Source organism: Sylvia atricapilla, chromosome 27, assembly GCF_009819655.1.
Source record: "Sylvia atricapilla isolate bSylAtr1 chromosome 27, bSylAtr1.pri, whole genome shotgun sequence".
Classification (NCBI taxonomy): Eukaryota; Metazoa; Chordata; class Aves; order Passeriformes; family Sylviidae; genus Sylvia; species Sylvia atricapilla.
This window is the reverse complement of record NC_089166.1, coordinates 4862644-4888963: the sequence shown is the minus strand read 5'-3', so window position 1 is coordinate 4888963 and position 26320 is coordinate 4862644. Positions and strand designations below refer to the sequence as shown.

At 53.9% G+C, this 26320-nt stretch overlaps 1 protein-coding gene across 1 annotated transcript; it reads right to left on the bottom strand.

The window, feature by feature from the left end:
• On the bottom strand, nt 1-26320 carry MRC2 (mannose receptor C-type 2). The gene is given in 31 exon segments (XM_066336840.1): nt 1-227; nt 1090-1116; nt 1522-1701; nt 2189-2308; nt 2566-2715; nt 2889-3057; nt 3145-3383; nt 3842-3950; nt 4165-4328; nt 4409-4523; nt 4949-5094; nt 5182-5282; nt 5556-5623; nt 5936-6096; nt 6593-6628; nt 6867-7005; nt 7097-7199; nt 7649-7791; nt 8010-8227; nt 8344-8492; nt 8616-8731; nt 10835-10942; nt 11202-11356; nt 12100-12288; nt 12811-12897; nt 12900-12953; nt 13617-13730; nt 13904-14068; nt 14252-14425; nt 14704-15102; nt 26145-26320. Coding segments are annotated over 31 exon segments (4434 nt in total). The 5' UTR covers nt 26260-26320; the 3' UTR covers nt 1-6.

Genomic DNA, 26320 nt, shown 5'->3' with positions numbered 1-26320 from the left:
CTGCCATTAGTCTTGCTGCTCATTCATCTCCATGTCTGACACCAGGATGTTCTTCTCGGCAGATTCACTGGGGTTGGAGGTGGTGCGACTGTAACGAGCGCTCTCAAAGGCGCTGCGCTCTGCACTCTGTCGACGCTTGTACAGGAAGAGGACGACCCCCAGCACGGCGCACAGCGCCAGCGTTGACAGCACGACCACTGCTATGGCTGTCGTGTTCTCTGGCAGAACTGCAGGGAGGAAAGGCTGTTGAGAGGCAGACAGATGGCTCCTGTTCCTTCCTCAGCCTGCACGAGAGGCTGGGGCTGGTGGGGCTCCAGCCAGACTAATGTCTCTTGGCAGGGTCATTGAATCATAGAATGCCCTGAGTTGGAAGGAATCCACAAAGGCCACCAAGTCTAACTCCTGAACCTGCACAGGACACCCCAAGAATCCCACCCTGTGCCTAAGAGTGCTGACCAAACACTTCTTGAGCTCTGGCAGTCTTGAGGCTGACCACTGCTCTGGGGAGCCTGTTTCCCCCATGGTGGATCAGAGCAGGACAGGACTGGAATGAGATTAGCTCAGTTGGTTGAGCATGATGCTAATAACACCAATGTTGCGGATTTGATTCCCATACAGATCATTCACTTAAAGAGTTGGACTCAATGATCCTTGGGGGTCCCTTCCAACTCAGCACATTCTGTGACTCTGCAAATCTGCTTTGTTGTTTTGAGGACATCTTGCCCCTGGCAGACCTCCTGGAGCAGGGCAGACTCCCTGTGTCTTTCCTGGTGTGTGTGAAGATTTAGCAGCTGCCTGGGATGATCTTTGGGATCCTAACAGCACACATGCTGGCCATCCCCCAGACTGACCAGGCAGTGTGGTCACAGGAAGGAGAGTGTGGCAAGTAGCTGGGCAGACACCCACCTTCATGGAAGGAAGGCTCCTGCGGCTCAGGAGTCCTAAGCCAAGGCCAAAGTCACTTGGGAATGGCATTCCCCACCCGCAAATCCCAATCCTTTGGTTATTTACACGAGCTGGGCTGTGGCACTGGCTCCCACTCCTGGTTTCCAGTCCCAGTATTGTGCCCAGGCTCATGGCGCCACTCACCTGCCCTGGAAAAGCTGCTCTCCTCCACTGCAATGGCAACACAGACAGGTGAGCGCATAGCAACAACACCCTCCCATCTTCCCACCACCAGCACCAATGGACCCACATTCGGCACTGCTCCCAGTGCTGCACCACACAGGCAATGGGTGATAAACAGCTGGGGTGGTCTTCTGGCTCTGCTCCACCACTGTCCCACTGGCCTCATCCTGCCCCAAGGAACTGACTCAGCCACTGAGATATGCACAGCCCATCACCTAGCCCAATGGGGACCTGCAGACCCCAACATCAACCCATACAAGCCCTGGTACTGAAATTACCCAAAACATGTGTTTGGTGCTGCCTGTGTGACAGCTCTGCCATGCAGCACCCTGCCCAGGCCCCCAGCTCACCCTACATCAGCCCAGAAGCCTTGGGCATTAGAGGGGGCCCTACCTCGGGGGATCTTGCAAATGACCCCCATGGTTACATTTGTGCAGGAGCCTAGACGCCACATGCCATTGCTGCTCTGGATCCAGTAGCAGCTGTTCTGGCTAAGCATGCTGGGCCCCGTGTCATGCTGGCCCCAGTTGGAGTAGTTTACAGCAGTGTTGTCATGCCAAACCAAGATGCCACCTGGGAAATAGGAAAATTAGGCTTGAAGAAGCTGAAGAGTACACTCCACTTTTGCCCCAGTTCAGAAAGTACAAGGAGGTGTGACAGGGCTCTGGATAACCTTGTCTAGTGGAAGATGGCCTTGCCCATGGCAGGGGGTGGGACTGCATGGGTTTTAAGGTCTCTTCCAACCAAAACCAATCTGGGATTCTGGGATTCTACGGTGGGGAGGTGTGATGGGGAGGACCAGGGGCTACAGTGCACCTTCCTGAATCTGCAGGCTCCAGTGCCTTGGAGAAGGCTTTGAGTTTCCTATGCCACCAAGCCAGAGGAGGGCAGACACAGTATGTCGAGCATGGCCTGAGATACTGGTGCACCTGGTCACCCTATGGCATGAGCCCTCCTTACTGGTGCCACCACCAAGGGCTTCCTCTGCTCACTGCAGATTTGGTGGGAATTCATGGAGGTGTCTGGGGGAGTATCTCAAACCTCATTCATTCCTTTGTACCTTTGGGGTTGAAGGTCATGCCCAGCCAGGCCCCCTTGGAAAGGCCCTCATATGCCTGTAGATGCTCCCACACAAAGACGTTCTCCATCTCATCCTGGATGGACAACACTGTGCCGCCAACTGCAGAGGAAAGACTGTCACAGAGGAGCCCAGAACTGAAAGGAGCAGCAGTGTCCAAGAAGAAAAAACTGAGGACCCACCCCCAAGGGAACTGGGGAACCCTAACACGAAACAGCAAGGAGACAATGGCTAACCAAGGCTGGACACAGGCACAGCGACAAGAGGGCTCTGCTGCACTCACAAACATCCTGGGGATCCCATTCTCTACCATTCCCAAGGATTCATCACACTCCTTTACCATCCCAACCCCTTCATACCTTTCTGGCACCTTCTCATGGCGTCCTTCTGCCCAAGAGTGATCTCCATGTGGAAGGTGTAGCAGTGGTCTCGGAAGGGGATCCAGGACGAGTCCTCCAGCGATTTGGGACAGCTGCCACTGTAGCTCCACTTGTGTGTGCGGGGGTGACCTGGGGAGCACATGGTACATTAAAAGTGTGGTGGGGCACAGGATGTTGGACTCCCACAGCACACTAGGGCACCCAGACCCACAAGGACATGCTCCATAAAGTCCCTGGTGGGATGCCATTTCCAATCCTTGGTCACACCCCACCCAGACTACCCCAGGCCCCCTGGCCAGCACCTCTTTGGAGCTGGCAGATGCCCCCCTGCAGCTTGGTGTCACAGCCAGCTGTGCGCCAGGTCCCGTCTATGTCCATGTAGGAGCAGCCAGTGATCTGCTGGGGCTCCCCGTCCTGCCAGTTATTGTAGATGAGGTTCTCCTCCGTCAGCCATGAGTAGCTCCGGCCTCCCTGGAAGACCACAGTAAGGAAGTGCCCAGGGGGCTGCTGTGACCACCCTGGGGACCAGTACCCCAAATGCCTGCCCCCTTCCCTCACCTCATTGTTGGCCAACCCAATCCAGAGCGGAGCCCGCAGGCTGCTGACAGCCTGCGTAAGAAAGGCCTGGGTGTAGGGGTTGGGGATGGTGGCAAGGGTGGCATTGAGGGTCTCGCAGAGCAGCAGCGCTTCGTGCCACCTGAGGGGTTTCTGCAGGATGCGGTAAGTGGTGTTGTGGTAAAAGAGGGTGCCGGTAGGAGAAGGAGGAAACGATGCCTGTGCAGGTCTCAGGGATGGGTCTGGAGGAGCAAAGAGACATGGTCAGATGGCACAGAGGACACTCCTACATCCCAAGTGGGTCACCTCCTTGTCCATCTCTACCCAGGCCAGGCTGTCCTTGGCAGTATTGTGCTGGTTGCATCTGGTGACATTTTGGTGCAGCTGGGGAGGGCAGAGGGACATCCCTAGGGATGACAAGCCAGTGACACCCTAGCACCATCCTGATCTGGGAGCTCTCCACCAGGATGCATGTCTCTGTGGGACACACTGAGCCAGGCAGGCATGCACAGGTTTGGGCTGTCTCACAAAAGGCTGGGACCAGGGACCCACCTGTCCAAGTTAAGTCTGTCTCCCCAACTCTCACCAGGCTAAACCCATTGCTCCAAGTTCCCCAGTCCCACCACAGCAAGGGGCACCAGGATGGCAGTGGCAGATCTCCAGCCAAGAGAGCTGGGGCTGTCCCTCATCCCTCTCCTACCTATGCTCTGCTGGCAGACATAGCCATGCTTCTCCTCCAGGCAGCTCCGGTCATCCCAGCGTCCCGTGAAAAGAGGGGGTGAGCCATGCCACACCACAACACAGTTGGTCTGCACAGGCAAGCCACAAGGTCAGCACTGCCTACTTAGCACTGTTGTACTACACCACAGAGATCCCCATGCCAGAAACCCCCACCCTGCAGGATTGCATCCTGTGCTGCCCTTGGAGAGCTACCCCAGCTCGCTCAATCCTTCCTTTTCCAAGGCTGAGCCTGGTGCTGAGACCTTCCTGGGGGAGGCAGGTGCTATGGGGAATCTCTCTCACCGGCTTATCATGGGGGCTGGAGGAGCTGCAGCCTGAGGGCTCTCCAGGTGCCCAGCTCACGTGCCGCAGTGGCTCCCCCTCCACCCACTGGAACTCCCCCTGGGCATCGTGCAGGCCAATCCAGAGGTCAAAGGAGATGTTGGGCAGCATGGATGTGATGAAGGCTGCAAGTGACAGGTGAGATGCTTAGGACCACCCCCAGCAGGTGGAACTCTGGTGGGCTGGTGGGGCAGAGGAGACCTACCCTGCTCCAGAGGGCTGGTAATGGTGGCCAGTATGGCGCCCTGACTCTCGCACACCTGCTTCGCCTCTGGCCACCTCACTAGCTCGTCTTTGTTGTGGCCATTGAAGCTGAAACACTGCACAGGCAGGGGCACAGAATGAGCTAGGAGGTGCAGCTGCCCCCAACCCTGAACCCTATACCCTTCCCACCCAGTAATCCTCTGCAGCCGCAATGGTCCTTGTCCCCTGCACACCCTCATGCCTGCCATGCCCAAAGCCCTCTGGCTCTCCCACATCTCTCCTGGCAAACCTGTACATACACCTCGCCTTCCCCATCTCACAGCACATCTCCCAGAATCCCTGCAAATGCATCCCCCAGCACTCCCCACAAAACATGTGCACGCATCCCTCTCCATTCTGCCATTTTATAGCCAGCCCCTCTGTGCCTCTGCAGGGCTGATGAAAGACCAGGAAGCAGCCATCACCTCTCCATCCTGCCATCCTCTCTCCCATCCTGCCATGCCCTCTCCCATCATGCTGTCACTGCTCCCTCCAGTGGTACCTTGCTGAGGAAGGGCAGCCAGCCCTGGCGACAGCCCCCACTTGTGGCAGCAGGTACCGGGGAGAAAGAAGGCTTCACAGCTGTCCCGTTGCTCCGCTTGCAGATGTAAGGCAGCGCTGTCGTGCACTTCTGGTCCCCCCACTCCTCTGTGGGGAGAGACAGGATGGGCATGATGCCCCTCTGCCCCAGTCACTCAGAAACCCATGCAGAGCCCTGCCCTGCTCTGCCCTCACCTCGGCTGGCTGTCATGTACACACACTTCCTATCCTTGCTGATGGCCCGAGGCTTGCCTGGTGCCCAGTAGACAAAGTTGAGGAGGGACCCATCAGACCACCTGGTACAGCATCAAAAGCACGAGGCTGAGCAGTTACTGGTGAATGGGACCACTTGAATGCCCTAACTGTGAGCGTGTCCCACCACTGCACTTTGGGTGAGGAACCTACAGCCCAGCAGCCCAGGATGAGACTCCTGAGATGCAGTTGCTGAGTCAGCACTCTGAGAGATGGGGACAGTAGTGTGAGGACATGCAGGGACATAGTGGTGTGGGGATGTGATGGGGACTGTAGTGTGGGGACATCCAAGGGTACAGTGGCTGTCTGTGACTTACTTGAACCTCCCATCACTCTCGTAGGTGTGCAGTCCAATCCACCAGTGCTGCTCCTGGCCCCTGGAGAACTGCATGCCCAGAGAGAACATTATCAGTGCCCTTCAGGGACTGGGGGATCTTTGGGGGCAACTGAGGCTGCCATGGGGATCAGAGACCTTTCCTCAGATTACAAAAGCAAGGCAAAAAACACCACTTTGCTGAACCCCCAAACCACCCCCAGGTATCGGGACCAGCCACCACACAAGTCCATCATGACCCCAGCAAAGCCCAGCACCCCGAGATATTGTCCCTCCAGAAAAGGGTGAAAGAAGACAAGGAAGAGCAGCTCACAAGGCAGCAGAGCCCACTGGTGCCCTAGGAAGTTCCTGTCCCCCTGGTACCTTCTTCAGGTTCTGGCCCAGGAAGTGCAGCTCAGCTTTACTGTGCACTGATGTCAGCTCGGCTTGGAACCAGCTGCAGATGCGCTGTGCCTGCAGCCATGTTGAGTGGTGTTCAAAGAACTTGTACTCAGCATCCTGGTACTTCACCCACTCTTTGCTGCCTGCAGGAAGGGACCGGTGTCACACTGAGGCTGACACCCCTGCCATAGTCACCCTGACCTTTGATCCCTGCTTGTTGGACTGCTTTGCTTTTGTCCCTCTCCTGCAGTGGAGCTGCAGCAGGATGCCTGGGTTCCCCTCCCCCCGCCGCCCCCAACCCTGCCCAGGATCCATCCTCCTCCAAATAACACTGCAGCAGACACCTGTTGAAGATATCAGGTGGTCTATGCATGACCTGAAGTTGAGTCAGGAAGAGGTTGAGGTTGGATATCAGGAAAAGGTTCTTCCCCCAGAGGGTGGTCAGGCACTTAACTCCCCAGGGCAGTAACTATGGCTTGAAGGCTGCCAGAGCTCAAGGAGCATTTGGACAACACTCTCAAGAACAGGGTGGGATTGCTGGGGTGCTGGACCAGGAGCTGGACTCAATGGTCCTTGTGGGTCCCATCCAATTCAGAATAGTCTGTGACTGTGTTTTGACACAGGCTGTGGTCAAGACACCTTGGGTTGTGATCTCCGGCTCCTTCACATCAGCACCTGGAAAAAGGGCAAAGAGAAGTTGTCAGTGAGATGCAGGCTGGGATGCTTCTCTGCAGACAGTCCATGGACTACAACAGCAGGATGCCTTTCCTAAATTCCCCCAGAAGTGAGAGCACCTCTCCTAGTCCCTGAATTAGGAATCACCTTCCCTCCTCCCAAGGATGCTACCACCCCACAGCCCATGCTCCTCCAGGTCAGTGACAGCTGATGGGTTTGGGGACCCCTTTGCCAGTACCTTTGGGTAGTTTGCAGATCCAGTCCAGCTGGGCTTCACACTGCATTGGCATCCACTGCAGGGAGGCCAGATCCAGCACTGCGCAGCTCCGGATGTCATCGTCATCATAGTTACTGCGGTCAAAGTTCTGGTAGAAGAACTTGGGGGGGGTTGAGAGAGATGGCAGCGTTGGGCATTTCCACCAGCACCAGATTTGTCCCCCTCACAACCCAGACGCTCCCTGGACTCACCCCCAGCCCGTCGCTCCACCTCCAGCTCTGGTCACCAGTGGGATCCCGCCGATTCAGGCCAATCCAGAACCAGTGCTGCTCATGGTGCTCTGGTTCTGACTCCCTACGGAGAGTCAAGAGGAGAGGTGAGTACAACAATCCCCTTCAAACCACAGGGGTTCATATTTATATACAAATATATATTTATAATCAGGGCTTTTTCTGTTTGTTTTAAAAGCCTGCCATCTCCACATACCTGAAGGTAGGAACTAGGATAACAGGCATGCCGTCTCAGGGCTGGAGCTGCTTTAAATCCAAGCTCCACCCCCAAATCACACTGAACTTCCTGCACATCTCCCACATCAACTGATGCACCTTCTGTACACCAATCTGTGCTCAGAGAGATCCATCCATCCATCCATCCATCCATCCATCCATCCATCCATCCATCCATCCACCCATCCATCCATCCACCCATTCATCCATTCAAATGTGCCAGAGCACCAGGAAGGCCGTGGGCTTGAGTCAAGCACACTCCAACAGTGGGACACACTGAGGCTGCTACCCTCTCACCCAAAAATCTTGTTGAGGGTATTTGCAACAAAATGCTCCTCCTCATAGCTGCCTAAGCTGAGCAGCTGGGCTCCCAGCTCCCGGCAGAATTCCTGTGCAGTGATCCATGTCTTCTTCTCCTGCAGCTTTTCAAAGTTGAATACCTGGGAAATGAAGAACCCAGAGCATGGGGGGCTCAGCAGCAGAACAGGAGCAGAGCACTGTTCCCACCAGCAGGCAGACATTCCAGAGCACAGTTCTGCCATCCAGCACCAGCCAGGGTTGTGAGGTGTCTCTTGCAAGCACCAAAATGTGCCCCTTCACTCCCCTGCACTGGGGAGGCACGTGCATCCCCACACCGACCTATCCAACCCCCCTTCACCTTGTAGCAGTGACGGAGTTTGGGGTCGGAGCTCCATCCTGGGGGGCAGGTGGCAGTGAGGCTGGGCGTGGGGGAAGGACCAGGCAGTTCAGGATTGACTGGGGTGCCCATGTTCTGCCGACAGATGTACTTGGCCTTGAAGGTTTTGCAGTTCTTCACCTCCCATAACCCCATGGAGCTGCCGGTGGCCAGAGCCACGCAGCCACCCTTGCTGTAACCTGGAGCACTCACGAGAGCAGGGGAGATGGCAGCCTTAGGGTTGGACTGTGCCGGGGGACAGTGTCAGCCCCACCCCGCATGAAGGGGGAGTCCCCATCCCACCCCCATCCCTTACCGGGCTGGTTGCGGTTCCAGTGAGTGTACATCACCTCATCACCGCTCAGCCAGTGGAATGCGCCTGTCTCGTTGATGTCCTGCAGAGCTGTCCAAAAATACTCCCCATCCCAGCCGTAGATGAGGCTGCTCACGTATGCCTGCTCGAACCTGGAAGGACAGTGACAGTGGACAATACAGCGAGCCAAGACACTGAGCTGCCCATGATGCTCCAGCCCCCACCCTGCAGGGCTCTTTTTGGGGCAAACTCACCACCACTGGCATGGCTCTGACCTGTTGGTGATGGTAACCAGCGTGGAGCTGTAGTCGGAGCACGTCTTGCGGGCATCACTGTAGGGGACACGGTCCTCGCCCAGCCAGAAGCAGGATGGGCTGTGCCACTTCCAGCCCTGAGGACAGGTGACAGGGAACATCCACCACTGCCCACCTGGACCTCTCCAGAAGAATGGGAGCAATCCCAGGGAACGAGAGCAACATCCCACTACTGCCTCTGCCTTCTCCTGGGAAGTCTCCTGCCCCTAGCTGCCTGACCCCGCTCAGCTTTGTGCTCTAACTAGTCCCTGGCCCCAGAGGACATGGCTACAGGGAAAACAAACACCGAGGCAGCTTCAAAGCTGGGGTAAGCAGCTCTCCCTGCCAGCATCCAGCCCCAGCCAAGGTGCAGGCAGGGGAACACAATCCTCCTCTTTTATGTTGCAGGGGTGAATCCAAAGCGAGTACCACTGCAGCCAGCTTTAATCCCTGCCTTGTTGATGTTGGAGTCTCTCCGGGGCTGGAGACACAACAGGGCCTGTTTTCTGCCACAGCAGGGAGAAGAGTGGCCCTGGGGCTGGCAGCGGTGGTGGCAGAGTGGGGAGGGACATGGAGGCTCATCTGCAAGAGGGGACACACACCCTTTGCAAGGCTGAAGTGGCTCAGTCAAGAAGCCAAGTGGCTCCAGGCTCAGAGTCCCCCTGGAAGGGGAAGCATCACTAGGGTTCTACTCCTGGGTCCCTTGGGCATTGGAGGGACAGTGGGGGCACATGCTATGTGCAGTGTCATCAGCACAGTGGAGAGGGAAGCAGGAGAGCAACTTTAAGAAATGAAAACAACCGCAAATCCCAGGTTTTGCCCCAAGTTCTTGCTCCTACAGCCTTTCTTTCTTTAGCTGGCAAATCCAGGTACAGACCTATAAGCTGGGTCCCTGTGGAACAGCATGATGGAACTGAACAGCCAAGAAATGGGCCTATCCTGGGACAATGCAATGTCTCCAACCAAGCAGCAGCCTCAGGACCCCTAATACCTTGGGGGTGCACTGCCACACATTAAGCATCACAGCAAGTCCCTGTGATCCAAAAGAGGGCCAGGATATGATCCCCAACCCCAACTGTAGCTTCCAGCTTCCAATCCCAGTGCACCCTCACATCCCTCTCCTGATTTGCATTTCCCATTGCCCAAACCTCTATCCTTCATTTAAGGATATCCTTCATGCTTTCTTTAAGGCTGCTCCTGAAATAAAGGGGATTTTTAAAGTGGGGGGGAAAGTGGCAATGCCACCATGAATAACCAGCAGAGTGGATGGAGTGGATAGGAGCAAACCCCCAAGCAAGACCTGCCTCCTCTCCACCAGCTGCTTCCTCTGGATGGCAAAGGTCCTCATTGAGAATGAGAAAGTAAAAGGAAGCATGGTTCTTGCTTCATTTGTCCCTCACAGTTTTCCTCCCAGTGTATCTCTGCTGGGCACCCAGGACCAGGATAAGACTGTGGCTGGAGAGCCAGGAGGGAGTCAAATCTGCCTAGGGAATCCTCAGGATTGCTTTGGGGACACACAGATGCGTGGCAGCAGAACTTTGCCACCAAGTATCTCATCCCCAGCACCTGTGGACACTGGGGCTCTTCCAGCTATGTCTGGCAGCCCTCAAATCTGGCCCTGCATGGCAGCTCTCCTGGATTTGTGTTCCTCCGAGTTCTGGCAGAGCCAAGCAGTGGCTGGAAATGGGGCAAAGACATGGGAGGAGCCCAGCAGCACCTCTGGGAGCTGGCCTGGAGTGGCTGCTTGCTAGTCAGGGTGCAAGCAAACTGGCCAGCTCTGAAAGGCTGGAAGAGAGATTTGCAGGAGGCAACCTGCCATCATGTTACAGCATAGGGCCAGCAGCCACCTCCATCCTGCTAGGTTCCCATGTGCTCCTGTGTTTTGGCATAAGAGAGGCAAAAGGGGGAAAAAATGAACATCCTGATAGCAGTCAAGGCTGCCTGATGGGAGGGTCTTAGATGATGCGCACAGATGCATGTGCTTTGTGTCCCAATTTCTTCCCATGGACTTCACCATGACAGTGAGAGGCTCAGCAGCCCCAGAGAGCTCCAGCTCAGCAGCTCTCAGAAACAGACCAGCTGCTCTGGGTGTTGCTCCGCAGGGCTCCCCACAATCATTTTAGGATAGGCCCCCTGAAGCCTTGAGCACTATGAAGAGCTGTGGGGCAGCCAGAGCCACTGCTGTCCTAGGTGGCCCTCACCTTTTGGCACCCGTGGTCATCCTCCTCCTTCTCCTGGCTCACCTGACCAGGCTTTTTGCAGATGGATGGCAGGGTCTGGTTGCAGGGGCTATCGTTCCACCTTCCTTCCTGCAGGGTGGGAAAAGGAGTGGCAATGAGCCCGTCTGACAGCCTGGGAAATGTCCCAGCCCCTGCACCCCTTACCTTGGGTCCAAAGACTTTTCTTCCCCACACCAAATCCCCACGGATGATGAGATGGATTCCTCCCATCCCAATGGCTCAGATGAGCTTGAACCAGCTGGAGACACTCCCTAAGGAATGTCTTCCTCAGCAATAAGGATGCTGCGGTGCTCCTTACAGAGGTGCAGGATCCCCTCCAGGTTCTTACCGGTCCCCAGATGGTCACACAGTCCTCCAGACTGTCACGGAAGTTGTTGGGCTCAAAGGGGTGCCAGTACGTGAACCTCACAGGCGTCCCATCTGACCACTCAAAGTTCATCTGCAGCTTGAGGTCATTTAGGCCAATCCAGAGCTCCTCCACATCTGCCAGGAGAAGAAGGGAGGGAATGAAATTCCCTCCTCTTGGCTGACCCTGTGCAGAATCCCCTGGTGACCTCAGCCCTCGTGATGGGACTGGTCTCTGCACAGCACCTGCCAAAACTCACTCAGTGCTCAGCTCTAACCTCCTTGTGCCAGTGGGCAGGACAGAGCTGGACAGGGCACGGCAGCTCCTGCCTGCAAAGATAGATCCTCGGAGTGGGAAATACAAGGACATGGACTCTCAGAGTGGGAACACAGGGACATTTGGCTGCAGCTTTCAGAGAAGGGCTAGCAGTATGGGAGTAGAAGTCCAGGTCTGTAGGTTCAGGTCCAGTGAACTACTGTTTTCAACCATTCCTTTCCTGCAAATCCCAGTCTGCTACCAGCCTGGGGACAGCAATAATTCCTCTCCTTCCTCCACTCTCCTATGCCGGCCTCCTCCAGAAAGTCCAGCAGGAATTTTTTCCCCATTTTTTTCCTACACTAACCCGCTGGGACTAGCACCATTCCCAGCTGCAGCTGTGTAGTTTTGACTCAGCACTGCAGGCTCCAGGAACAGCTTTTACATTTGCTGGATGGAAGATGCACCCAGATTATGGGCTCCTCCAAGGAACACAGCACCTTCCAGCCTGGGACCTCCACTCCCTGCACAAGGTCAACTCTGCAGCCTCTAGCACATCCAGGGACTTTTTCATGGAGCCCATAAGACAAGAAAGGTGCTGCTGGCACAGCAAGCTCCTCCTTACCTTGCTTGATATCCTTGGTAACAAATTCCAGCTCGGAGAGGGTGTGGATGCTGACCAGATCAGCCCCGCTCCGCAGGCAGGTCTTCTTTGCCTCCTGCCAGCTCTTCTTCTCTCCTACCAGCCGGTAGCAGTTGGACTGGAAGGGCTGCCAGCTGGGCTCACAATCCACCTTAACCTCCGACCACGAGTCTGCCAGGATACAAGGTGGCCTGAGGGTTCATGCCCAGCTATCCAGCCCTATCCTTGGCAGGGAAAGGACTGCAGTCCTGCGGGTGCTCAGCAGACCAAGCCAAAGCCACAGGGGGAAAGCCACAGCCAAAATCCACCAGGCTTTATAAAATATAACAGGCTTAGAAGGTGTGGGAATGGTGGCTTCAGAGCTCCAGGGACAAAACAAAATCCCTTCTGTCTCCAGAGCAATGAGGGCAGAGCAGAGCGCATCCCCTCCCTGGGGACCATAGTGACCTGCTGTTCTCCATCCCTCCCTTACCACCCAATCTGGAATGGCACAAAGCACTTCCTGGAAATGCTCCTTGGGGATGACTTTTCCTAAATCAAGCCCTGCTCTGCACACCTAGGACAGCAAGCTGAGGACACCATGGGTATATAGGCACATATAGGTATATGGACAGCATCCCCTGACTGTGCTGGGTTGGGAGCACACCGAGTTACAGAGCTGCCAACTCCCAATGCTGGTCATCCCCTGCTCACCCATCAAGAAGGGATCAGCTGTGGCATTGGGCTTCTTCTTGCAGATGTAGGGGAGGGCGATACCACAGTCACGGTTCTGCCATCCCCAGATGACTCTGTGCGAATCACCCCGCAGTTCTCCTCACTGGGGTTGTCGGGCTGGTCTGCGGAGTGGGATAAGGAGGGGACAGGCTACTGAGGAGCCAGGACAGAGCCACTAATGCAGCTCTGCCTGCTTCAACACCAGCAAAACCTCTTTATTTTGTTATTTTGCACAACGAAGACATGTGACAACATGACCAGGATTATTTATAGAGTCTCAATGCACAAGAACCCAAAGGGTCACTGTTTTACCTGGAAATGTCGAGAGCAGTCAGGGGATCAAAGGACAAGACCTGAACTCCTCCCACCTGTCCTCAAATCTCCTTCAAGTGTTTCAGTGTAGCCCCCAAATGCCTTTGGGTGATGGCACCAGGCATGACCAACCCCAGGGTTAGGGCAGGGTTAGGGATGGGTGTCTGCAGCTGGAGACTACTCCTATGCCACACTCTAGCACTAAGCAGGGATGCAGCAATGCGACAAACAAGGAACATCAGCCCAGGTTATCCACAGGGTCAATGAGTGCTTGCAGAAGGCCAATTCCCCCTTAGCACCCTGTGTCCCTGCTCCAGCTCCAAAGATGTCCCAGGCCCCTAGGGCTCTCTGTCCCCATGCAGCAAGGGGATACCCTGGAGCAGTCAGGGCCACCTCCCTTGCCGTGGGGCTATCTCTGGTGGTCACAGGGTGTTCCTCAGACCTCATCACCAACACAACCTCCCCTGTCTCACCACTCTCCCAGTTGAGGTACTTGAGGGGTGAGTTGTCTGACCACTGCCAGCCTCCATTGATGTCCAGATCATTCAGCCCAATCCAGAGCGTGGAGCTGTACCCAGTCAACAAACCTGGAGCCAACACAGCCAGAGGGGCAGAATCAGTCTTGCAAGCCCAGCTCGGTTCCCAGCTTGTCACCCCCCTAAACCTGGGCCAGGCAGAGCAAACTGGCAGTGGCAATGCCCACGGTACCATCAGCTCTGCCCCAGATGAGGAGTACACAACCAAGCTGACAGAATCTCACCATTGATGTAAGTCTGCTCATGGATCTCTGTGATGCTCAGCAGGTTGGCCCCTTGCTGCTCACAGCTATTCCAGGCTTCCCGCCATGACAGTGTCGACTGGAAGTTGAACTGGTAGCAGCTGTTAGTGAGATGGTCCTTGTCCCAAAAGGTCTCACAGTCATTGCCTGTGGGGATGAGCAGGGTGAGCAAACAACAGACACACAAAACCTCCCAATAACCCAGTAAACCACAAATAACTTGCTGCTCTGGCACTGCAGAAGGCTTACAGGAGAACCCTGAAAGTCCCCAAGAGGGACTGACATGGGTTTTTTTTTGCTTTTTCCCATGGGATGTGTCCCTCTACTTACTCTTTATGGGGCAGAAGCCCCACCGCTCGTCCTTGCCATAGTCCTGGGTGGTGGCACACCAGAGGTGCCCGTCCTCCCGCCCAGTGCTGGTGCACTCATGAAACCACTGGTTGTCGTACTTGAAGGGGATGGTGCAGGGCTTCCCATGGGAGTTGCCCTGGATGGTGTAAATCTCTGAGGGAAAAGAGGAGCCCTTGCTTGAGGATGTGTCTATGGGGACTGAAGGAAAATTTGGGGTGAGGGGTGCAGGTTGGCCCAGTGCGGGGGGGGGTTATGGGGTGCCCAGAGGCTTCCCACTCCCCACTGCCCCAATCCTGCTTGGTTCTCTAGCTCCAGAAAACGGGGACTGAGCTTCCCAGGCAGGACTCAATTGCTACAGCACCACAGCCTCAGCTCACATTTTGGGATTGGTTTGGGTTACAGGATAACACTAACGCCCAAGGAGGTGTTACCAGAGTAGGGTATGGAGCACAGATCCTCCTCAGTGCCATACGTCCTCCACTGTGAGCCATGTGCCTGGTCCCCCCTGTCCAGGGAGGAATTGCTCAGGCGGGCACCTAGATACTGTGAGAGCTGCGCCCCCAGCCCACGGCAGCTCCAGCGCATGTTGACCGACTCGCGGTCACACTCGTAGGTGGCCAAGAGGTGCAGCCCCACCGTGGCATTGGCCCCATGCCATGACACCCCCAGGCACTGCATGGCCCCCACACTGAAGAGGCGATTTCTGGAGACCCATTTCCACTGCTGGGCTGGGGCACTGGTGTTGCAGCCCTTGGCCAGTCGCACCAGCGAGTCCTTGGTCTCCAGGCAGCCCTGCACACCCGTGTTGTAGATGAGAAAGACTTTGGAGTCTGGGGAGAGAACAAATGGAAAAGGTGAAAGCATCACTGTGGATTCAGTAAGTGCCATGAACAGTTCTGAGCCCTGACAGAACATCCTGGCTCTGTACAAAGTGAGTTTTGGCATGCATCCCTGGGCACAGCACCTGGGATGCTGGGGACCACTGCTGCCCTTCAGCACTGACTCAGGGTTTGTTCCAGTGCCCATTCCTGGTGGTGGGCTCTGGGCAAAATGACATGGGTGGGTGTCTGTATCCAGTGTGGCACCAACAAGGGTGGCTGCTGGGTATCAGAGCCAGAGCAAAGTGCTTGCCCACTCTAACTGCATTGTTAGAGCTGTTCAAAACTGACCTCCCACGGGCAGCACTTGGCTGCAGCATTCCCAGGCATTGCAATGATGCCAGTGCTGGAGAAGCCAATGGCTTCGGCACCGGTCATCTGCTCCGGGCGGAGAAAAACAGAGCAGGGAAATAGTGCATGTGTCACTGCTATGCATGAGGACCCGCTAAAAACTGTGGAGCAAACAGGAACTGCTGGGGAAGGTCTCCCATCCTGTGAAGGAAAATGCCTGCACAGCCCCAGCAAATACAAAATGCCATGCCAGGACCCTTTGGAATCCCAGCCCAGGCACTGGAAGGCAGAAGCCAAATGAGCGGAATCCCTGCCAGCAGACAGAGGTGCAGCCAATAAGAGAAGACAGGCTAAGATCAACCCCAGCTCCACATATGTCCCACAGTCCTGCCTGCTGCCATGGGCCAACCATGCATCCACAAGGAAATTCCCTGAACCCCAACATCACTGGGGGTCACCCCACCACGTGACTTTATCCCAAAACCTGTATAAACCAGTAAATCCCAGACATTATGATGGGACACGCTGCTCCAGCTGATGTGTCATGTTTGAAAGACTCTTTATTTCTTCAAATGAATGTTTCTAAGCTAAATTTCTTCTCACTGCCTCTTCTTGCCCCAACATCCCAGCAAGAATCTTCCGAAAGCACCACATCAACACCACCACTTTTGTTGTTTTCCTGTTACAAAACATCCCATTTTTTACACCACAAACACTGACCAGAAGTCCAAGTGAACTCATGGGCCCCACTATATTTTGCTTTGGTTTGCTTTGGACTTTGCCATTGTACGAATTTTTTGGGCTGAAAAGTTTTTCATTTCTTATTTCCCCACAGCCTCACCCTGCCCCAGCTCTGTTGTTGCAGGCAGCTCCAGCACATTCAAGCAACAAACATCTTGGCTCACTGAACTTCTCTGCCCTGTGTATGAAAGGGAACAAAGAAGTGTAGGAAGACAGACATTCCCACTTCTTTTGAGAGTTTCAGCATCAACCCAGCTCTGGGACAGAAATTATGTCAGAGGCCCCTTCCCCAGCCCAGAGGACATTTATTTGATGATATTAAATAAACAAAAGTGCAGCTTGTTTGCAGGGCTTTAGTTAATTTAAGGGAAACATTTAATTTTGCTGAAAATATTTTAAAAATAATTGCAAGTGAGAAAATAAGCAAAAATCTACACAAAGGCTGATTCTGGCTGGTTGAAGCTCAGGTTCCTTAAGCTGGTGCTGGTGTTTCTCCAGCTGGATCTGGCCTGATTCTGACCTGGACAGTGGGAAACCAGCTCATCCCCCACCAAACACCTTCTCCCCATGCCAGCACCACCCATGCCACACCCAGCCCATTGTTCTCCCCTTCCCACCTACAGTGAGGGCAGTGGAGCCACTCCAGCACCAGGGACATGGGAGTCTTTAAACAGGTTTGGTTGATGTAGTATCAGTACTGCGACCCACTGGAGCAGGATGAGGCCTCCCTGGGGTACAGCCTGATGCCACAGTGGCTCCTCTGCAAGGAGCTGAAGACCAGTGCTTTGCTCCTTAGAAGAGAAAAAGCTGCCCTACCATGAGCATCACTAAAGGGAGCATCAGCAACAGGACACCCCTCCCTGTTACCTGTGAGCCTGGTCTTGCAAGAAAAAATTAAAAAATTGTTTGGAAAAGCCCTGGAGCAGGAATCGATGTCAGGGTGCTCAGTGCCATACTGGGGCTGGCAGCACCATGCAAGGGTCACACTCACCAGTGGCCCTGCAGTGGAAGCCATCCAGACTGGATGGGGCAGGCCTGGGGCCAGAGAACCACAAAATACCATTTTATTCTAAAAAGAGAAGAGCAGGAGGCAGGAAATTATAGGCTATGGGATTTGGGCAGCCCCTGCATGCTGCAAGCAGCTCAGCCCCTTGGCTCAAAGAAGGCAAGAGAGGCCACGGCAGTGTGTGTCCCCAGTGTCTGCTGGGCCATGAAGGAATGGGAAAACTCCAGCACCAGCTTTGTCTTGGCATCCCCACAGCTCTTCCTTCTAAACCACTGTGCAAAACTGCTCACTGTGCAAAACTCCAGCTGGGGAGGAGCTGGGGGGATAACCCACATGAGCTCAACACAAGGCAGCAAAGCTGTGCTTCACCAAAAATACACCTTCCTTTCCTTATTTCTATGGAATTTGGGATTGACTGGGTCCATGGTGTTCATGACTTTAGCAGTAGTGCTTGGATTCGTTCCTGGGCACTGAGAGGAGCATTCAGCACTCCTGACCCCAGGACAGATGTGTAGTTGGGTGGCAAGAGGCAAGTTTGGATCAATTAATTTTTTTTCCCAATTTGGTGTTCTGCAGACTAAACCAAATCCTTGCAGGAGACGGCTCCAGAGGAGTATCCCAAAGGGACTGGGAATGTCCTCATCTCTTCCAAGGCCCACTCTCCTGCCCTCAGTAGCCATGGCACAGATATGGCTGACTCCTTTCAGAGATGTTCCTCAGGTTTTGGTAGCCACCTGTGGACCTGAAACTACACAGGCAGAGCTTTCCAATCACCCTCCAGTTACGGAAATCCACCCATGGCAACACCTTTGGCAGATCCTTCCCAAAGAGAAGCTGTCCTCTGGCACAGGACAAAGACCCCTGGAAAACCCAATCCTGTCAGATGCTCTGCTTGGGATCACCAAAATTAAATCAGGGCTGGGATTGATATATTCTGTCTCTCCCTCCTGCATCTTCCCTCTTTTGAGCACAGCCAGCTCAGAGTAGCTCTGACCCATCACATCCTGGTCCTCCTCCTCTGCAGATGACTTGTGAAAGCAAAGCAAAATCCCACACACTTCCATCGAGGACAGTGTCTTGTCCCAGCTGTGCAGCCACTGGGGTGCTGCCTTCAGCCGACTGGCAGGATCATGGAAAGCAGCTGGTGCCACAAGGCAGTGTGATGGTGGGGATGGGGGGGGAGCTGGGACTGAAAGCAGGACACTGGCTCTGCCAGCAGAAACACTCTCCTCTCCCGTGTGGGAAATACTCAGCTGCTCATACCCAAGCACAGTGGGAGAAACTGGAGAAACTGGCCTTGGCACTGGTGGCTGAACACTGCAGGAATGGAGAAGCTGCCATCCTTTGAGGCAGACCTCAAGAGAGCTTTTACACCCTGTGCTGGTTCCAGGTTCTTTTTCTTAATCAAAACAAAGCAAGTTCTTGGCCAGCAGGAAGCCTGGACTGAAGGAACTCAGCTCAACTCTTCCTACAACAGCTTTACCACCCTCAAGCAAATATGAAAAGCTTCACAACCAGCAATTTTGGGGACTGTAGGCAGCACTGGATGAGAGAGGCCACAGGGACAGTAGACAGAGAAAGCCCTGCAGCATGACATGGATGGGCATCCTTGGCACCACCCAGCCCCAAGCACATTCCAGCTCAGCCACCCACAACAGGACACCCAGAGTATCCCTGCTCCATTGCATTTGTCATCCTCCCATCACCAGCAACAAACGCAGAGAGCAAATTCAAGAAAGGACTGAAGCTAGACCCCACTCCCAGTTATTGTGGACTGCAGCAGCTACAGGGCTCTGGCTGCAATTACAACTGAAAGCAAATGCTGTCCCCAACATGTCAGTACTGTGAGGCTCTGTTACCACATCCTCTCCAGCTCCTGCCACCTCTTTGGCTCCTCTGTGAGGGTGATCACGCCACCATGTGATGCCAGAGTCCCTCCTCTGGAACTCAGCCCTGCCCTGCAGCTGCCCTGGCAAAGGTGCTCCATGCCCTTGTTCTTATTCAAGGTTCCCCTTTATATAGGATGTCTCAAAAAACACAGCTCCAGGTTGCTTGTGCAGGAGGCTGAGCACACCCAGAGCCACCTCCCTCTCAGAGGTTCTTGTGCTGCAGACACACCATGGATATGGCTTGCTCCAAACCACCTGGTAAAGGCAGCAAAGCCTTGAAGCCCCACTAGGTGCCCCAGCCATGCTAGCAAACAGGCCTCCATTGGTGGTCTGAGATTCATGAGCTCTCTCAAGGGCTGCAGCCCTCTGTGCTAATACCTTCATTTGGATTTGTGAGCCCAGAAAAAGTTGTACCTGTAACATCTGGCAGCAAGAAACCCAGCCTTCACTTGCATGGTGCAGAAAGGAATCCCTGTTTCAGCCTGAACCTCCTTATGTAATGAGTCTCGCCTGCCCGCAAACAGGGCACAGCATCTCCAAGCCACCTACTCCAAATCACCATCTTTTCAGCCCATTTTTGCAGCCCAAGGATGAACAGTGGCTCTGAAACCCACATGGCACTGATGGGTGAGAAACTGCAGCAAGTGGGAACTCATTCACGATAAACATGTGAGGATGCACCATGTATGAGGAAAAGATCAGCAACAGAGAAGAAAAATTCTCCTGGAATAAAAAAAAAAAAAAAAACATAGAAAAAGATGACAAAAAAATACAGACATGCTGGGAGAGCTGAGGATGTTCAGCCTGGAGAAGAGAAGTCTCCAGGGAGACCTTAGAGTCCCTTCCAGTGCCTAAAGGGGCTCTGAGAGAGCTGGACAGGGACTTTGGCCAAGGGCAGGGAGTGACAGGACAGTGGCTTTAAGCTGGAGGATGGCAGGGTTAGACAGCATATTGGGAAAAAGTTTGTCCCTGTGAGGGTGGAGTGGCCCTGGCACAGGGTGTCCAGGGAATCTGTGGCTGTCCTATCCCTGGGAATGTCTAAGGCCAGGCTGGACAGGGCTTGGAGCAGCCTGGCCTAGTGGAAGGTGTCCCTGCCCATGGCAGGGGGTGGAAGGAGATGGTCTTTAAGGACCCTTTCAAGGCAAGCCATTTTGTGACTCCACAGAGAACCAAAAATAGTTGCTCATGAAACACTGAAGTTTCACCTGACAGAGCCTCAGCTGGGCTCAGTTTGCACAGCCCTGAGGAGGAGAAGGAACTGCTGGAATAGGGGACCAGCCTGACAATTCACCTTCCAGTGACATTTGGGTGGGCATCCCAGGACTGCCCCCCCAGCCATGACCAGACAGCTCTGCTGAGGGATACAGCAGGGTGACGGAAAAGCCCCAACCCAATCTTGAATTTCATATTACTGGACAAATTATTCCTCTGGAGGAAAATCCTCTTCCTGGAGACAAGTTCCCAGCTCCAGCAGTCAGTCCAGGCATGGCTGATGCCATTGTTACATCTTGGTGGGGAGAAGAGCAAAAAGCAGAGCCATTGCCACGAAGAGCACCACTTTTTGGCCGGACGAAGGAGCCTGTGCATCCTTCTGAAGGCTGGGAATGGGAAACAGTGATAAAAGCATCAGCTATGCCTATGGGAGCTCCCAACAGCAGAGCTAGAGCCTCCCAGCTGCCAGCAATCACACAACACAACAATATTCCCAGCCTGCAGGAAGGACCTCATGGCTCTACCTCCCCTAGATGCTCTTGGCATCGTTAGCTCCATGCAACTCCTTAGAGAGGAACTTCAGGCCAAAAAAAAAAAAAAGAAGAAAGAAAAAAAAGAAAAAAAAAAAAAGGGAAGGAAATGCAGTGATATCGACAGCCCTAGGACACGTCTGGCTCATAAAAGGCACCAGTCCTGTCTGCTCAGAGCTGAGAGGAGACACAACCCCCACCCTCAATGCTTCTAAATTCGAGGTTTGCAGCAACTGCGCAATGATGCTCAACATCCCACCAACTCACCCAGCACAGCACAACCCTGAGGCTAGACTTGCCAGAAGTAGCTCTGGGTGCTCCAAGCCAAGCTCCAGAATAAAAGAGGGTGGTTCTTGTTTTGTTTTTAAAAGCAGACCTCACGGAGTAAAGCACCTCTTGCTACAAAGAAGAAAGTGAAGTTTCAGACAGTCTGGTTGGCAGTGGATGGAGCAGCAGGATGTGCACTTGGAGCTGAGAAACGCCTCTTGGCTGGCCCAGCAGTCAGAGAGAAGCTGTTGTTTATATGGTGGGAGCTCTATGAGATGAGCTCCTTACTTGGCTGCGACAATGATGGCTACCTACTACCCAGCTCACCGCTGCTGTCTTGTAAAGGTTTTGGAAGGACACCACATACTTGGCTTCAGCCTCTCTGCAGACATTAAGAAGCCCATTCTCCCAGCATCCTGCCTGGGACACCGACAAATGAATGCATTTCAGAAGAGATGCTTGCCCCTGGGCTGCCCAAGGGACTTACCACAGTGGCCACAAGGGAGAAAAGAGCCCCAGAATCTGCCCTCTGGTACCCAGCAAAGGATAAAAGGATGGAAATTTTCCCCAGTTTCTCCCTAGACTTGGCACAGGCTCCAGCCCTGAAGCAGCTGCATTCATCCAGAGGTTCTGACTTCCAAGGAATGCAGGGAGATGAAGGCAGCACCATTCACTGAATGGGCTCCAGCCAGGATGGAGAAGTGCAATGAACACATCAAGAGCACAGTGGGAGAGGTAAAGGCTCCCTCCCAGGACACAGTGCAGCAGCACCCCAGACCCTCTGGCCAGCAAACTGGCCAGTGGTGTGACGTGGCATGCAGGACAGCCCTGACACGTCCTCGTATACACAAGGCGCTTCCAGCACAGCTGGAAGACTTACCAAATGTTTCAAAACTACTAAAGAAATTCCCCGCAAAATGATGCAAGATCCATAGATTTCTCCTCCCTCGCTTCTCCAGTACCAATCCTAATGTTTTTTCCATGAGGAGTGGTATCACTGTCTTTGGACAGGGACCCTCCTATTCACCAAACCCAAGAACATTCACACTACCCTGGGCAGCCTCCAGTGTTCCACATATATATATATATATATATTTTTTTTTAATTGAAATTATATTTACCATGAAACTTCCCATGGGGTGCCCTTTCCCTGCCTCATGCCCAGCACTCCCAGACCAGGCATTACTGGGGTAATGGGGCCACTACTACAGGGCCCCAAGTTGCTGTGTCTGGATTCAGATGGAAGAATGGGAAAAGCTCCATCTGTCCATTCCACCTCTGCACCATCCTGCAAACAAGGCTGTTTTACATGGAAAATCCCATATGTGTCCCTATTGCGACAGCATGAGGTGCAGTGCAGGACTGAGCAGTGGGATGGAGATATTGGAAAATACTCTGTGCCCTCTGAAACAGCAAAACCTTTGCTCTCAGACTAAAGAGTGCTCCCAGGAATTTGCAAGTCAATCCACTAATCATTTTCTAATCCTTAAGAAATTACAGATGGGTTCTTTAAGAACAAGAGCATCTGTGTGAGTCTCTTTTGGGCTCCAAGCAATCTTAGGAATGAGAAAAATGTTGATGCTCTCCGAGCTGTGCACTTAGCAGATTAATTAAAATCCTGCTTCTCACTGCACATGAAGAACCAAATTGAACAACCCTTCAGGAAATGTGGGAACTGACAGTTGTCAGAAAATAGATTTTAAGGCTTCAGGCAGTAGCTTGAGGCTGTGTCCCACTCTGGCCTGGGAAATCATGAGGTACTCAAACAATCCTTGCAGATATCCCATTTCCTGACACCTGGTGTTTTTTCTAACTTGTTGTTTATTTGTAAGAAAGGATTGAGAGGTGTTGCTTCAAATGACCAATAATATTCATTGTACTGAAACACTGAATAAAAGGATGTGCCTCTCAATAAATGTCCACTATAGTGTCCTCCGAAGAAACCGGAGTTTATGTATCGTTATTTGTGCCATCTCGAATTGTAACGATAAGGAAATGCTGGCTCAGGATGGGCAGGAGTGGGTGGGAGGGTGGCCACCACTCCTACTCCCACCCAAGATCCAGCTGCATTCATGGAGCTGAGCAGGGCATGATGATCCAGTGGATAACACTGGGACCTGTGGCAGAGCTGGATGAAAGCCTTCCCTTCCCTGCTCCAAGCACCCACCGAGGCAATGGGACCAGAGCCTCTTTTACCATCTGGAAAAAATGATTTAGTACAGAGGGATGATAACATCCTCAGCACACACTTGCTTTGATTTTGGGGCAAAATATTTCCTTGGAAAATACTTAATGAAGTAATACTTAAGGAGAGTGCCTCTGCTTGCAGGGAAAGGTGCAAAATCCAGCCAGAGAGAAAATGAAGCCAGAGAGAAAAATCTGCAACGTGGCTTTAACCATCACCAAGACCTCGCCTGAAAATGCCTTTGCACATGCTTGCAAGGAGCACCTCCCTATGGGAAACACCCTGGAGTCCTGACACCAGCTGGGTGGCTTTAGGGGAAGGGGACAGTTTTGCATGGAAGGTTAAATTAAGTCTCTTTCCACTCTTGTCATTCTTGCATAAGCACCATCCCCAGCCCTGCTGCCATGTTCCAGCAGTCTCCACTGTTCCTTGTGCCCTGCCAGGCTCCAGCAGCAAAGCTTACACCTCTGACCCCTTTTCCTGCTCCTAAACAGTCCGAAGAAGATCAAGATATAATTTCTTGGGGCTGCATTTGCCATGCAACAAGCTATTTCTATTAGGAAGGGGAAAATGGAGGGGGAAATTAATGTAAAGGCTGCTCAGTTTGCTCTACAGCTGCAAATTCTTTCCAGGTCTCTTCTGCGTTCTCTCCTGCCCCACAGCCAACAGTAGGCAGGACAAGTAGGCAGGACCTACACTGACCACTGCATATGTGGGAAGTTGATCCAACACCAAGTCCTGGCACTGAGACAAGGACCTTTTCCTGTCTGCAGCCTTGGCAGGATGGCAGCTGCTGCTCCGTTTCCCTGGGAAGGCATGTAGCTACACAGATGGGTCAGCTGGAGGAGATATCCCAGCAAGGAGTCCAAAACCTCCTGCCAAGAGCTCTTGCTTCACCTTTCTGGCTGTCCTGGCGGTGAGGGTTTGGGACAAATCTCACAAGAAATTTGTGAAAGAAAAGCAAGAAAGCAAGAGTTGCCCACAGGAATCAATGCCTGTCTTCTGGGCTGGCCCCCACTGAAAGTGTCCTTGGAAACAAGGAACTCTTGGGACTACTTTACTCTGATCCCAAACTCCTAGTGAGGATCCTCTCTGAGCTGTAAACCAGCCTGGTGCTGGGAAATCCTGGACGTCGCACCTCCAGTGGTGCTATATTCCGTCCCCTTCATCCACAGGGCCTCAACCAGGACTGAAGCAGGGCAGGAGCAGCTGAAAGTCGAGATGGGGAGGAGAAAGAGCTGAGGGTGCTCAGCACCAGCAAGGCATGAGTGACACAGCCCCACAGGCTGGCAGCCACTGAAAGCAGCCTTGTTCCTCGCCCATGCCTGGCACGGGGTCGGCTGCCACCACACTCCCGTCCCACAGCTGGGACAGAGGTGCCTCTGTTCTTAGAATTGCCAGACCTGGATCCCACTGATATTTTTTGAGATGAAACAGCCAGAATTGGCCTGTAAAGGTATCAAAACCTTGCTGAAATGAAATAATCCCCCTAAAGCCCACAGAAGGAGGAATTCACAGCCCTCAAGTAAATTATGGGGAGGTCTAACAGGAATTCAGCTGTGGAAAGTCCAGCTGAGATGTCTACAAACAGCAGCAGACCCTGACCGCTCTTCCAAATGCCCAAGGGTACAGGGGTCTCCTTTCCCATTGCTTCCTACTTTCCCCATCTCCCAGCCAAGCAGTTTCTCCTCTGATCCCAGAACTGATCCCTTATCATGGGATTGCTGCCCACTGTCATCATGTCCATGACCTCATGTCTGCCCCTGGAGTGAGGTGGCTCAGCCCCAGGAACTCTGAGACTGGGGGGAGAGAGGAAAGCAAGGGGGCAAGGGGAGGTGGGGGCAGTGTTCCTATGCTGCCACTTCCAAATCTGCTTTGGATTTGCTAAATGTTCTCTGACAAAATAGGCCAAGGGTTTACAGTTGTTATTTTCAGGCAAAAGTAGCCAATTTTGCTTTCTTTTGAAATTTTAAATTTTTATCAATAGGGCCAAAATAATTCAATGAAGCCCCAAAAGCAGTTCCTTAGTTCTAGGCTAGACTATCCAGGAATAAAAAAGGGTCTCAAACGGCAATTTCAGGGGACGTGCAGAGGAACCTCCAATGTCTGGCTCACAGTGCCTTCAGAAGATTAAATACATATATATATATATACACACAACCCGTTTACTTTATTGTGAGGAGATACTAAAGAAAAAAAACTTTGCAAATACCCAGTCGGGCCCTGATTCAGGGGGGCACTCTTTCATACGAGTAACATGTCGGGAGAGGGGTGGGGGTCAGGATGGGAGAGGGCCGCAAGCTCCAACAAACCCCTTCGGCCCCTTCCCGACCTCCCGCTTCGCGAACTGCCCTCTCCGGAGAGACAAAGAGCCGGAGCGCGGCTGCGGAGCGCAGCGGGCCGGCAGGCGCCCCCGGCCCTGGCCCCCCCGCGCCCGCGGAAGCGCTTCCGCTGGCCTCGGCCGGCGCTGCGTGGCTGCTCGACGCGGAGAGTTCAACTCAAGAGGGATTAAACGGAGTGCCAATGCGGCGGATCGGGAAGAAACCACGGCGCGACAAAACTGGAGAAAACAAAACGCGGCGGAAGGCGCCACGACCGGAGAGGGATGGAGCAAAACAAACCGTAGCAAAAGCAAGCAATGCATTCCGCGATGAACTAAGTCACAGCGATGTGATCCGAGTTATAGCGAGGCGGCTCTCTCCGCCCTGCGCGCCGCCGGGGTCCCGCCAACCCCTCCCCGGGGGAGCCCGGCCGGGGGGGGGGGGGGGTCCTCCCGCCCTGGTTTGGCTGCTCGACGTGGTTTGCCCCCCCCCCCCCTTTTCCCCCCGATATGAAAACTCAGGAAAGTGGAAGGAGGGAGAGCGCGGTCCCACCTGGGTGCGCAGCGCCGAGCACCAGCTGGAGCCCGAGGAGGCAGCAGAGGGGGCGTCGGAGGGGGGGGCACAGGGGGGGGCAGACGGGCCGCGGTCCCGCTGAGCCGCGCCCCATCCCGGGCGCTGCCCGCTCCGCTCCTCTCCGCTCCTCACCGCTCCAGCCCCTCCTGCCGCTC